Consider the following 12,689-nt stretch of genomic DNA (forward strand, 5'->3'; position numbering starts at 1 on the left):
ACAAAGATATGTTGGAAAATGTTAAAATTCCTGTTTCGTCTTTGGGGACCAGAAATTCATACACAGGATAGTATATTTTGGTGCAAATAGCAAATACTCACGTTCTTGGTTTGGATACTATTTTCAAGAAGACTAGTCATTTGTCTGTGCTGATGCAAGTGTTTAAAAAATGAGTTTGTATAAATGTTCACTCAAAGATGACCAAACTCTGAATGTGCCTAAAATTGAGAAATGCTTAAATAGTATTTCGATAAACCCATCGTTCTTTTTCTACCTCTATTTATAGACTTTATACCTGCAAAAACACGGCCATTTCTGGTTCTTCCATGAACTGGATTCCTGATTCGACCAGCTTTGACACTGCTTCCAAATGATCCGCATACTTCTTCATCAGGGAGCGGACGTGTTCCAGTTTCTCCTCTTGGGTTCTAGTGATTATTTGTGTCATCTCATTTTTTCTTTCTTCCAGTACAGAATAGAGATAATCAAATTTTTCACACAGCTGCTCTTTCTGTCGTCTGCAGCATTCCTGTGAATCATTTGGTTTATATTAAACATGTTATGTTCTTAAAAGAGTTTCTATTTTTACAGTTACTTGGAAGCATTTTCATCAAAGAAATTCCTCTTTCTGAACAGTGCAAAGGATTCTGAATGACCCCAGAGACTTTTATAATTTTCAAAGTCCAAGCTATTGAAACAAAAGTTTTAAAACTGTTCTCAAACTCTAAGTTTCAAGCCACTGAAAGCCCCCAAACAGGTTATTGTATAACTTGTCAGTCTGCTAAAAAATTGTGAAAGGTATTTATGATGTCTGTAGTGATACATCAAAGTCTGCAGAAATAGTAAAAACCCTCACCATATTAGCAGCTGGGTTCATTTGCACGAACAGAATGGTTTTCAAAGGAGTGATCATCTCAAATCAGCTCTGGAGAATTTTCTTTTTCTACCAGAGAACCTGGAACTATCCTGGCTGGGCTTGATTTTCACATATGCCCTCTTAGACTCTATTTTGACAATAGGTGTCCATTATATTCCATTTACTGTGCACTAAATGAGGTAGAGGTACCACAAAGAAAATGGTGTGTGACAAAAACAAGAAAAAGGAATCAGGTTCCAACCCTACCTTCAGGCACTGATTTTCACATCATTTTTTGATTCACTTTTATTGTCCTTCCAACCAGATAACATAGCATATTTCACTGAGTAAGGAGGATGGGTTTGATGACTGCTTCATTGAGTGCTCTCTAACAAGAACACACTGCACTTGCAAGGGAGGATTTATGGGGAGGAAATCGGAGACAGGTTATCTATAATGTCTGAGGTCTACCAAACAGAAGTACTTGAGTCATCTGTGTGCCCCAGGGCACACAGATGGGCATAACCTTATTGTGGTTATATCTGGTTGCGGATGGTGGTGATTATTTAAATTTCTTTCCTGGGAACTGAGGCTGAATCAATTCCTCATTTTCGTCCCTTGAGGCATAATGCTGAGATCCTGGCAGCACAGGATTATTAACAGTCCCACAGTACTTTTGGAAGTGATAAGACTGATTATTCATAGCACCTGGCCAGAGAAAATCCAACTTTTTTCTTGACTTTCAGCCAGAGCTCTTTCCTATGAGTGGTGACAGTCTGCTCTGTATTGTTCAAAGGAGAAAGCCTTTCAAAGATGGTCATGTGGCCAAAAATCCCTGTCTACATTGAGGGGTGGAGAGCGAATACAGATCTTGTTGCATTGACCCAAGTATCCACCTCTGCTTTCCAATGAAGAAGACTAGGCTAAACAGGCACTCCTAATTTAAAACTCCTTGTGGGGGGCAGGCTTGTCCTGCCCTTCTGGAGGTCCTTGCCACTTCCCAGAAATTCCTGATTAGTGAATTATAGGGTGGGGATAAAGAAGCTTTTGAACCAAGTGAGTTACGGTTCCTGGGTGTCATTCTATTGTTTAGACCTCAAATAATCTTCCTCTCCGCTTTCACTCCTCTCCTAGCTTTCTCCCAGTGTTTCCTGCACTTCTGCTTACTCCAGACTCCTCTTTGGTTTAATCTACAATGACCTCCCCTGAAATGTCATTCAGATAACTTGTAAAACAACCTTAATTTCAAGACAGGTATGTGCTATCTTTGCCATTTGACACAGGACAAGCGTTAGGGGAAGAAGAGCAAGAGTGATAGCAGGGTGCCCTGAGAGATCCTCCCCTATCTCTAAGCTCTAATATATAATATTTCCTGCCAGAAGATATTACAGAGTTGTGAACTTCAAGAGTGAGAGTGCAAAACAGTTTCCTAACTGCAAATGCTGAAATATTTCTGAAATATTCTCTTCCTGTATAAAATGTTCCCATACAAAGTTTCTGCCTGATGGAATTACCCTAATCATATTCTGAGTAATGAAAAAGATTAACAAATACATTACTGTCCATTCTAAAAAGTTCTCAGCCTTTTTGTTTTTTAAAGCATGGCTATAGCAAAAAGAAAGGAGTCCTTGCCACTGAGCATAAGTCGCACTGCTTGTTCTGAAGTATCTGTATTGACTGGCCTATGCTATTAGCATTTGAAAGAAACACTGTAATTTTTCCTTCATTGTTTGACTCATATTGTTTACAGGGCTAAACAGTACTGAACTATTTGTTATTGTTTTCCAATATTTAGCATTTCATATTCCCTGTTTTTATTTTCAGTATAATATGTGAATTTGGACTACCTTTTAATCAGTTAAAAGCTATACAAGTATTAATCAGGTTTTTTTGTTTGTTTTTCTCTTTTTTAGGTTTGGACAGGAGCAATACCTAAATATAGAACTGTAGGCTATTGCTTACTCCAGCTGAAAGGAAAATGATCATGTATTTTCTGCTAAAGCAGATATTTATTGTTCTCTGCAAATTGTTAAGCAGAGAGAAGAGACAATCCTGGATTATAAGCATTATTTCCATGTGCGCACATTTCTCAGCTCCAGCTGTAGCTTTTCATCTTCAAGGACAAACTGATGTCAATTCAGACAAAGCTCTTGTATAGTAGGAAATGTGATTTGCTTGAAATGTAACACGGAAGTGCCAAGGTAAGCTCTAAGATCTATTTTCTGCAATCTCTGGCTTTAAAGGTGAAAAGCCTGTTAAACCATCTGAAGGTAAAATGGCTGCACTTTCTTTGGGCAGTTCAAAGGTTAGACTTTAAACTGAGTGGATGACTGAGGAAGCTAGTTTCAGAAACTGTTGTATTTATTAAGGTATTTTTAGCACAGTGTTTTCTCCCTACTTCAGACTAGATGTTTGAAGTTTTGTTTCTGGTTCAGCTAGTTCAGCTTAAATGAGTATAATCTTTTGCTTTTGTATCATTCAAATTTCTGCAGTTAACCTACTTGAAAGGCTTGTTTCTGTCTGCAAAGTCCTGATAGCAGCCAATTTCATCCTTGCGACATGAAGACTTCCTGACTACAAAGTTCTGACTGCTGCTAACGTGTTCTCTCATTTACTTGGGCTAATAGTTTTATGTTCTTTGAACCAAACTTGGCCATTTTCTGTTCTTCCATGCTCTGAGGAAATAGGAGCCTTGGGCAATTGTGTACATAGATTGTGGAATCAATTTTTCTTACCAATTAGAATCTATACATCTTGGATTAACTTCTTTTTTTCTGCAGTTTCTCTTTTCTGCTCTAGCTCTGAAGGGTCAATATAATTCTAATTGGGCTGAGAGGGATGCGACTCTTTCACTAGATGCTTCATCAAACTCTGATCATAAAATCAATTCATATGAGTTCCTTTCAGCCTATTGCTCTGTGATGCTCAAATTGGTCAGAGCTGATATTTATATTCACTTTGCTGGTGCAAACCTCTTGGAGGAAATGAAAACCACTTCTGCTATTGAATGACACAAAACTAATTCCAGCTCTGTCAGAGCAAGACCTTTACCAGAAAATCCAGACTCATGGTAAGAACCCAAACGCTTCCCTCCCACAAGCAAAAAAAACAAGACTCCTTAAAGAACAACATAAGTATATTAAATAACTAGTTCTGCACAGGAGGCAAAGTAACCAAAGTTAGAGTTGAACGGCATACTTGTCAGCTGTGCTGTGGCTACCTTGTGACTGAGACTAAGGCTCTGTTCACAGGACCCATCAGGTGTTGGACTAATACTGGTCTTTTACAGCTTTAGCACCTGATCTTAAATGTTAAATGAACTGGGAGTTGATGTAATTTTGTTGGATTTGCTTTTAACTTCAGTGATATCCTATGCCACTAATAATGCTGAGCAAGACGTGCTGATGTGGATTATCCTTACTCTTCGTCCTCAACCACGTGGCCAATGTCAGAGGCAAGGTGTTGAGCAGGACGTATCCTTTAGTCGAGGCAGTACAGCTGATACTGTACAAAGCCACAGGTAATGGTTTAGCAAAATGACGTGGGAATGCATGTGGGTAAAGTGAGGTCTGTTAAAGAATGACCATTACCATCAGTTCAAAAGATGTGACTTCACACTGAAATACCTGAATTTAAAGGGGTAGTACCTACCTCAACCGTCTTGCAGGTCTCCTCCAGCTGCGTGACTATCCCTTGCACTCTGTCATTGCTCCCCACCAGGACTGCAATGCCATCACTCAGCTCGGACTAGGCAGTAAGGGGAGAGCAAGCAGTAGGGCGTTAGACACGGTCCCACTTCAGGTGCCACATCTAATTGTGGGGAGCAGGGGACGAATGAGCCATACCAGGGTATTAGCTCTTCTTTCCACCAGAACTGAGGACAACTGGAGCTTTACCTGCCCACAAGTTACCCACTAGTACTTTGACATTTGTCTCCTCTCCCGAAACACTATGAAAACACTGACATTTTGAAACTTTTCATGGAGAAGAAGCTGTGGTTCGGAAAGGAGGAAGCACTTTGTTCTAGGAGGCTCTTCTAGATGCTTTTGTCTAAAGCGCTATGTTTCAACAGCCCCAAAATATTCCCTTTGGGTTTGTTGACAGAAAAGTCTTTGTCTCTTGAGGGACTGTTTTTTCTAGTGTCTGGGTCTAGCCACACCACTGTAGTATTTTCCTGATGACTGTAGCTCTGGGCTCTGGAGAGAAGAGGTGGGCCATGGACCTGGAGGGACTAGGATGCTACAGAGCCCCTGGCACAAAGGCAGTGGGGCTGGGGCTGTGGTGAGAGGGAAAGGGAGAAAAGGAGGAGGAGAAGGTGAAGGCTGAGCCACTGGCACAAGGGAAACGAGTGGAAGGAAGGAATGGCCTAAGTGTGGGGAGGGGGGTGACTGTAGGGTGTCCTTAGAAGAGGAGAGACAGAGAAGCTAGGCCCTAGGGAACTTGGTGAGGGTGCTGGGGAGGGCGAAGGGCCCTTGGCACACCACTGTAGTGACAGACGCAACCGTGTCCGTGGCCTCCACAGCTTTGTAAAGGATCGATCCTTTGAAGCATGCATCCTGCAGCCTCTGGGTTACACCTCCCGTCTTGGGCATGGCAGCCCCTTTCCACAGGCACACTGGGAGGGAAATCACTGCTTGCAAATCTCCACACAAAGGGAGTTATCAGGGGCATGGATTCGGTCCAAGAAAATTCTCCCCCTTCTCCCTCCCTTTTTGATTGAAAAGGATGTTTGTAACTACTTTCCTAAAGCGACTTCTCATTTGTAGTTTCCACACACAAGCATCTGTGACAAAGTTGGAAGCTGGGATTGCAAACTTGGCCTGTCTGATTGCTTGCCCCACTGGGGCCCTCCAGAAAAATGAGCTGTTTATCTCAGGAGGATAACCCAGTGAGTCAGGTTTTAAATTAATACTGCATTAAAAATAAACAAGTCTTTTACTAGTGACAGCAAGGGCAGAGGATGTTAGGTACATCCTGTGCTGCCAGCTATTGAATATTCCTTCATTCACTTGCAGGATGAGGTTTTTCACTTAACTTTTCTTAAAAGTGGGATGCTTAAAGGCAAAAGTGCCTGATAGTTAACTATTTGATTGGTAATGATCTGTTCTCTTTCCAGTTCATGTGTTGGAAATCCCACTTGTTTTTCTGATCTAAAAACACTGAAAAAAAGAGATTAGGAACCTCCGAAGAGAGATCCTCAGCTTCACATCAAATCACTGTCTAAAATGTTTACTCACTATACTAACAAAAATTGGGACACTGTAATATATTTCTGTGATTTCTCACAAATTTATTTTGCTGTGTTTCTAAACAGTTGCTACAGATTTATGTGAGCCTTTCACTCGCACACAGGAATGGCAAAGGCACCCCCAGGCCCCTTTGGAAACGCACAGGAAGCCCATGGGAATACTTTCCTGTCGATGGTCCTGTCAGTTGCTGGGAGGACTACGAGATACGAAAAGATATTTACCTTCTGTCGCTGGTAAACGTTTGTGAGAGGAGCAACTTGACAGTCTTTGTGGGCACCAAAGACTTTGCACAAGGAGCAGGTGGGCATTTCACAGTTCAAACAATAGATATTAATTCTCTCATCTTCGTGCTCTTCGCACATGGGCTGGTCACACTTCCTTTCGGGTCTGCAAAAGAAAACAAGTTTAAAACAAACTTGGTGCTCATGAGTTTCTGATGACAACACTTAGGGTATCAGCATGAAATAGGGTACATTTGTATAGCAGTGTCCAAGGCTGGCCTGAATACACAGAGTAGACTTAAACCTGCCACACAAGATGACTAAATAGACAGCGATACAGCTTAATGTCCTGACACAACAGAATGTGATGACAATATAGCAACATGACTTCATATGGGGATTCCAGCTGGGAGTGTGACTGAACCCTTGCTCATATTTAAAAATGTAAATAACCTCACTGAGACTGATCTCAGACTACTCGTGTACTTTAATTAGTACGTTATCCAACATCTGTCTGAAATATGAAACATATGTAATTCCTTTAGAGTTCATCACGCAAAATGTTGGGCACTTGGCCTTAATGCAGCAAAGCTCTTAATCAGGGGGCTATTTTGAAGTGAGAGTTGTAGGTATTGGTGGACCTTCATGCCCTTGACTCTATAGCTCTGGTGGTGAGCTTTGTGAGGCCCAGGTCAGGACTGTCAATATCAAAAAGAGCTGGATCCTTATGGCCTTTACACTAGGCCAGCAACCAAAATAAGGTCTCACACAAATTAATTTTAGCTGGATGGCACGTGTCTAGCTTGTACAGTGTTGAACTTTTTAACAGTAGCTACTCAACTGTACCAGCCACCAACGGCATGGGTTACACAAGAAGCGTTCCTCTCCTGTGCTAAGCCAGGAGCTGTCACCAGACTATAGCTCAGTCCTGATCTTCTCTTCACCAATATGATGTAGCCATATACACACAAGTCAATCCCTGCTATTTTAGGAACTAATTTAGTTGTAGCTTCCTTTAAATGAGCCACTTAACTGACATTCCCAGTGTAAGTGAAAGCTCTGGTCCAGTCTGTGTGGGCAGGCTGATGCTTTTCTGAGCCCACGCTTCAGTCTTAGCACCCTGAGCGTCTGTGGCAAGCACGTGAGTGTGTGAGGATGTGGTATTGGAGCACAGAGTTAGCAGATCAATGGAGCGAGTGTCCCTGGGGGTTCAAGCCTCCACAGGTTGCCAATCCTACTGTGGCAACGTTGAATCTTTCCAATATCAGCCATTATCCCCTTCTGCTACCATTTGGAAGGAGAACTATGACTATGACCAGTAGCAAGTGGAGCAATGCATCATAGAAATATATCTTTTCATCATTAGATAGAAAATATTTTCAAAAACTATAGAATTTAATGGAATTAAATGGCAACAAATTTTTAAAAGCTATTCTACAGAGCTCTGTAGCAAGGAGGCAACCCATCATTCTATTACAAGTTTAAAAGTTTATGGAAAGATAATTATTTTAGATTATATTACAATAGAGTTTTTCCATACAGTTCGGTAGATTGGACATGGCATTTATTTTTTAAAGACAAAGTACGGGTTTTTTCTTCTGAAGGGAATGGAATGTGATCAATTAGATGTGTTTAAAAAAAGATCAAGCACCAAAGAAAATGTCTCATGCCTTCATATTTTTTAAATTCAGGGGGGCACTGGAATTTAAAGGGTTCATAATGAAAATCTGTAATCTGCAATATAACACGATATACCAGAATAAAACAAAATGGACACTTCTGACGGAAGCCTGTATTATTTGGGTCAAATTTCCAGCATACATTTACATGAGGCTCTCAGTGTGTCAAATCTAGCATCAGCATCATTTCAATGCTAGTCAAAAGAGGTGTGTCTCCACTATAAGGAATGCTTTACATTGTTTGCAGATGACTGCAAACAGCCCCTAATATATTCATGCTATAGTGCACCATGGGAGGGCCTGCATGCAAGGACAATAACAGACAATGAATTTCAAAGTGATTAATTAAGACTGAAATAGCTGCTCTTCCTGCAAATATTTACAAGATCAGAACCAGAAACTACTAGAATGTTATTTGACACTGGAATGGTGCCACTAGCATGAAAGACACATTGCACAGGGCAAAAAGGTGACGGTGTCGAGCAAGTTCAGCCAGAAGTAGCCAACCTTCAAAGGTGCCGCAAAGAGCTGGAAGAAACCTGGCAGAACTCCCTGAACTAGTGGGGCCCTGAAGACAGTGACAGAAGACTAGAAGTAAACAGATCTATAGTCTCCTCCCTAGGCTTTGCAAAAGGAGAGATTTTTAACAGAACATTCCCTGACTTCAGAGGAGGTCCTCTAGGTCTATGTAGGTGTAGCAAAGGCCAAAACACAATCCTTAAGTTTAAAACCGTGGCTGCTCCTGAAACGGAAGATTAAAGAGTAGCCAGTAGGAAAATGACAGCATGCCTTTAGTAGAAGAAAAGATTCATCATAAATGTGCTTGTGACCAAAGAAGTGGCAGGTAGCTGAAATGGCCTAATAGCTTTGTGCTCTTGTTCTCTCACTGCTCTCTGAGATGCTAAGCCTGTGTTTGACTGCTATAGGAATATTCTTTTCCATTAAAATTGGATTGGGACCTTAATGTGCAGAGTGTTGTGCATGTTTTATGGAGAGAAGGATTCCCAGCACTGGTGAGGCCATACCTGGAGTACTGGGTCCAGTTCTGGGCTCCCCAGTACATGAGAGACATGGACGTACCAGAGAGAGTCCAACAAAAGGCCTTGAAGATGATTAAGGGTCTAGAGCATCTCTCCTGTGAGGAAAGGCTGAGAGAGCTGGGACTTTCAGCCTGCATAGGAGAAAGTTCAGGGGGACCTTACCAATGACCTTGATCTTATCAATACCATCAGGTATCTAAATACCTGAAAGGAGGGTGTAATGAGGGTGGAGCCAGGCTCTTTGCAGTGGCACCCAGTGACAGCACCAGAGGCAACGGGCACAAACTGAAACACAGGAGGTTCCCTCTGAACATCAGGAAACACTTTTTTGTGAGGGTGACCGAGCACTGGCACAGGTTGCCCAGAGAGGTTGTAGAGTCTCCTCCCTTGGAGATACTCAAAAGCAAAGCCATCTGGACATGGTCCTGGGCAACTGGCTCTGGGTGGCCCTGCTTGAGCAGGAGGGTTGGACCAGATGACCTCCAGAGGTCCCGTCCAGCCTCAGCCATTTTGTGATTCTGTGATTTGGTGAGGAAATGCAGAGTTGCTGGGCACATAAAGGAACACACTTTAATTAAGGACATAGTAAGACCTTAGCAAAACCGCTGTTTAATTAGAAGGCACGTTTTCCTTAGGATTTCTACAAATCCAGAAAGGTCTCTACTGAAATCCTGAATCCAACTTCGATAGTGTTTTTACTGAGGACCCTAAGATAGCTGTAGCCCTTCCTGTACCATCACATCACATAGTGCCTGCATGTGGTCAGGGGATGGAGAGAATCTGCATGACTGTATGAGGCACAGTCAGGTCATCAGTGAAGATATTAAACTCTGTTGGCCCCAGTATCAATCTTGGGCATACACCACTAATGACTGGCCTCCAGCTGACTTCATGCTGCTCACCATAACCCTTTGAGTCTGGCAGTTCAGCCAGTTTTCAGTCCACCTCACTGTCCACTGTCCACTCTAGACCTTATTTCATCAGTTTGTCAGTAAAGATGTTACAGGAGACAGTGTTGAAAGTCTAGCTAAACAACATCCACTGCTCTCCTCTCGTTCACTGAGTTAGTCATCTCACTATAAAAGGCTATCAGGTCAGTCAGGCATGATTTCCCCTTCATAAATCCGTACTGACTATTTCTAATCACCTTCTTGTCTTTTATATGTTTGAAAATGGTTTCCAGGATGGTTTGCTCCAACAGCTTTCCAGGGACCAGTGTGAGGATAACCAGCCTGTAGTTCCCTGGATTCTCATCTTTGCACTTCTTGAAGATTGCAGTAACATTGGCTTTCTTCCAGTCCAGCCCTCAGGAACCTATTCTGATTACCACGACCTTTCAAAGATATTGAGAGTGGCCTCACAATTACATCAGCCAGCTCCCTCACCACTCATGGGTTCCTCCCATCAGGATGTCCATTTTTTTTTAATATTCCTTAACCTGATCCACCTCCACAGAGGGTAAGTATTCCTTGCTCTAGACTTTCCCTCTGGTCTTGGGGGCCTGGGATTCCTGAAGGCTGATCTTACCAGTAAAGACTGAGATGAAGAAGGTATTGAGTACCTTGGCCTTTTCCACGTCCTTTGTCACAGGAGCCCCTGCCTCATTTAGCAGTGGACCCACACTTTCCCTAATCTTTTTGCTGCTTGTGTACCTGTAGGAGCTTTTCTTGTTAGTCTTCACATCCCTTGTCAGATTCAGTTCCAGGTGGGCTTTGACTTTCCTAAATCCATCTGTCCATGCTTGGACAGTGTCTCAAAATATTCCTGAGTCACCTGTCCACCTTTTTTTCCTTCCTTTTTAGCGTTTTATTTTTATCAGGAGCTCCTTGTTAATCAATACAGATATCTTGCCACCATTGCTTGAGTTCCTCTATATGGGGATGGACCATTCTTGAGCTTGGAAGAGGTGGTCCTTGAAAATCAACCACAATGATGGACTTTTCCAAAAGCAGTGAAAAGCCCATCAATACCCAGGGCAGAAATGGGGCTTGAAAAATGAGAAGACCAAAAAATTCATATGGACGTACGGATTCCTGCAGCTCCATTACACTAGTACTATTGTGAATGTCTCACCCCAGAAAACCATTGGCCGCAGGTGAGCTTGGGGCTTTGTCTCTGGGGGGAGTTGGAGAAGATCCAGGTGATCTCTCTCCTCATCTCTTTTGCTGCACAGTCTGTGGGGTTCCTCCTGCAGCTCTCTTGCTTGGTGACCTGTGGGCAGGGAGCCCATCTCCCTGGCCAAGCTTATCTGAGATGCTCAGGCACGCCTGCAGCCTGTCCTGGAGAGCCACATCCTCCCTCAGGAGCTCTGGCTGAGGCTTCTGAGGTGTCAGGGATAGCTGCTCCTGGTGGTGCTGGCTACCTTGTCGTGCAGCACATCACCACTGTTGCAGAGCCCACGCACGCTGCTCTCAGCACAGTGCCTGGTCCCTGCTGTGTGCACTGCTGCACGCAGTGCTCCATCTGTGCTCAGGGCTGCAGGGACAGCCTGTACCTAGGGGTCTCCCTGGTAGGTGCAAAGGAGAAAGAGCGCTCAACCCTCCCTGATCAGGATTCAGCCAGTAACAAAGCCCAAAGCACCTTTTGATCAGGAATAGCCGGCCAAGCTCGTTAGAGGCTGCCAGAGCTTGCGAGAAGTCACAGGCTCCTGTTGCTACCCTTTCCTGGTGGCAGCAGGCACCCTGATGTTCCTCAGATAGTTCAGATAATCTGTGGCCTACAGACTTTCAAACATTAGTTTAATATTTTAGTCAAGTCTGTTTCCACTGGGTTCAGTCCTTTGCCCTCCTTTAAAGCTTTGTAGGAGCCACATCGTGCTTGAAGATTTCTTTCCTTGCGTTGCTAATAGATTCTAAATTGGGCAACAGGCTACGCTGCCATCAGCTGGAATTTGATGAGCAATGGGATAAAAGACTATATGATGTGATTTTAGTAATAGGAGGGGCTGCATGTGAGGGCTTGGGCAGACCCTCCCAACCCCATAGCCCAGCTCCTGACCCAGTTTTTATTTAAAAAAACCCAATTCCTTAATTCAAATAGAAACTCAAACTTTAAAAAATATTTTTGAAATAAATTATTTTTGCCTAAGCAGGAGACAAAGCTTGCTCCCTAGCTGAATTCACCTCACTCTCCTATGTTCACGTGAAATGCAGCTGGGAGCCAGCATCATTCTGGCACACACAGTTATGGTGAATTATACCCACAGGAGGACTCGAGGGGAAGAGGCTCCTGTCTGGAAATCGCAGGTGCTGCCAGTTTGAAGGGTTGTCTTGGGAAGAAACAAGGAGGCAAATATCACATCTCACCCTTCCTCTTATGTACCTCTGACAGACCTCAGCCCTCAGTTTGGAAGAGACTGGTACAAAAGGAAGAAGTGGAGAAGACTTGATTTCCCTTGACTTTTTGGCTTCAGTGGGACAGCATGGGGTAAAGCCATGGTAGATCTTGCTCACACTCTCGTGGGAGCCTGAGGAACATTAGACGGAGGGAGATAAGCAGCTGAGGCCTATAAAGTGCCAAATAGTTTAGATAATGCTGCTATGCATTGCAGCTGCTACGTAACACTGATAACTTGCATTCTAAGGACATATGTGAAGGTTAAATAAGCACCTTAACAGACTAAATAAATGAACTGTTTGGACAAA

The 12,689-nt window shown here is 43.0% G+C and overlaps 1 protein-coding gene across 2 annotated transcripts in view; it reads right to left on the minus strand.

The window, feature by feature from the left end:
- Positions 1 to 12,689, minus strand: part of TRIM55 (tripartite motif containing 55) — a 37,899-nt gene that overhangs the window by 22,744 nt on the left and 2,466 nt on the right. For both annotated transcript variants that reach the window (XM_072851250.1, XM_072851251.1), the window contains exons 3-5: positions 6,327 to 6,492; positions 4,508 to 4,603; positions 296 to 529 (exon numbers count right to left, since the gene is read on the minus strand). In XM_072851250.1, the coding sequence (XP_072707351.1) occupies positions 296 to 529; positions 4,508 to 4,603; positions 6,327 to 6,492 (496 nt within the window). The remainder of the gene's footprint in view (positions 1 to 295; positions 530 to 4,507; positions 4,604 to 6,326; positions 6,493 to 12,689) is intronic.

This window comes from Ciconia boyciana, chromosome 2, assembly GCF_034638445.1.
Source record: "Ciconia boyciana chromosome 2, ASM3463844v1, whole genome shotgun sequence".
Taxonomy (NCBI): domain Eukaryota; kingdom Metazoa; phylum Chordata; class Aves; order Ciconiiformes; family Ciconiidae; genus Ciconia; species Ciconia boyciana.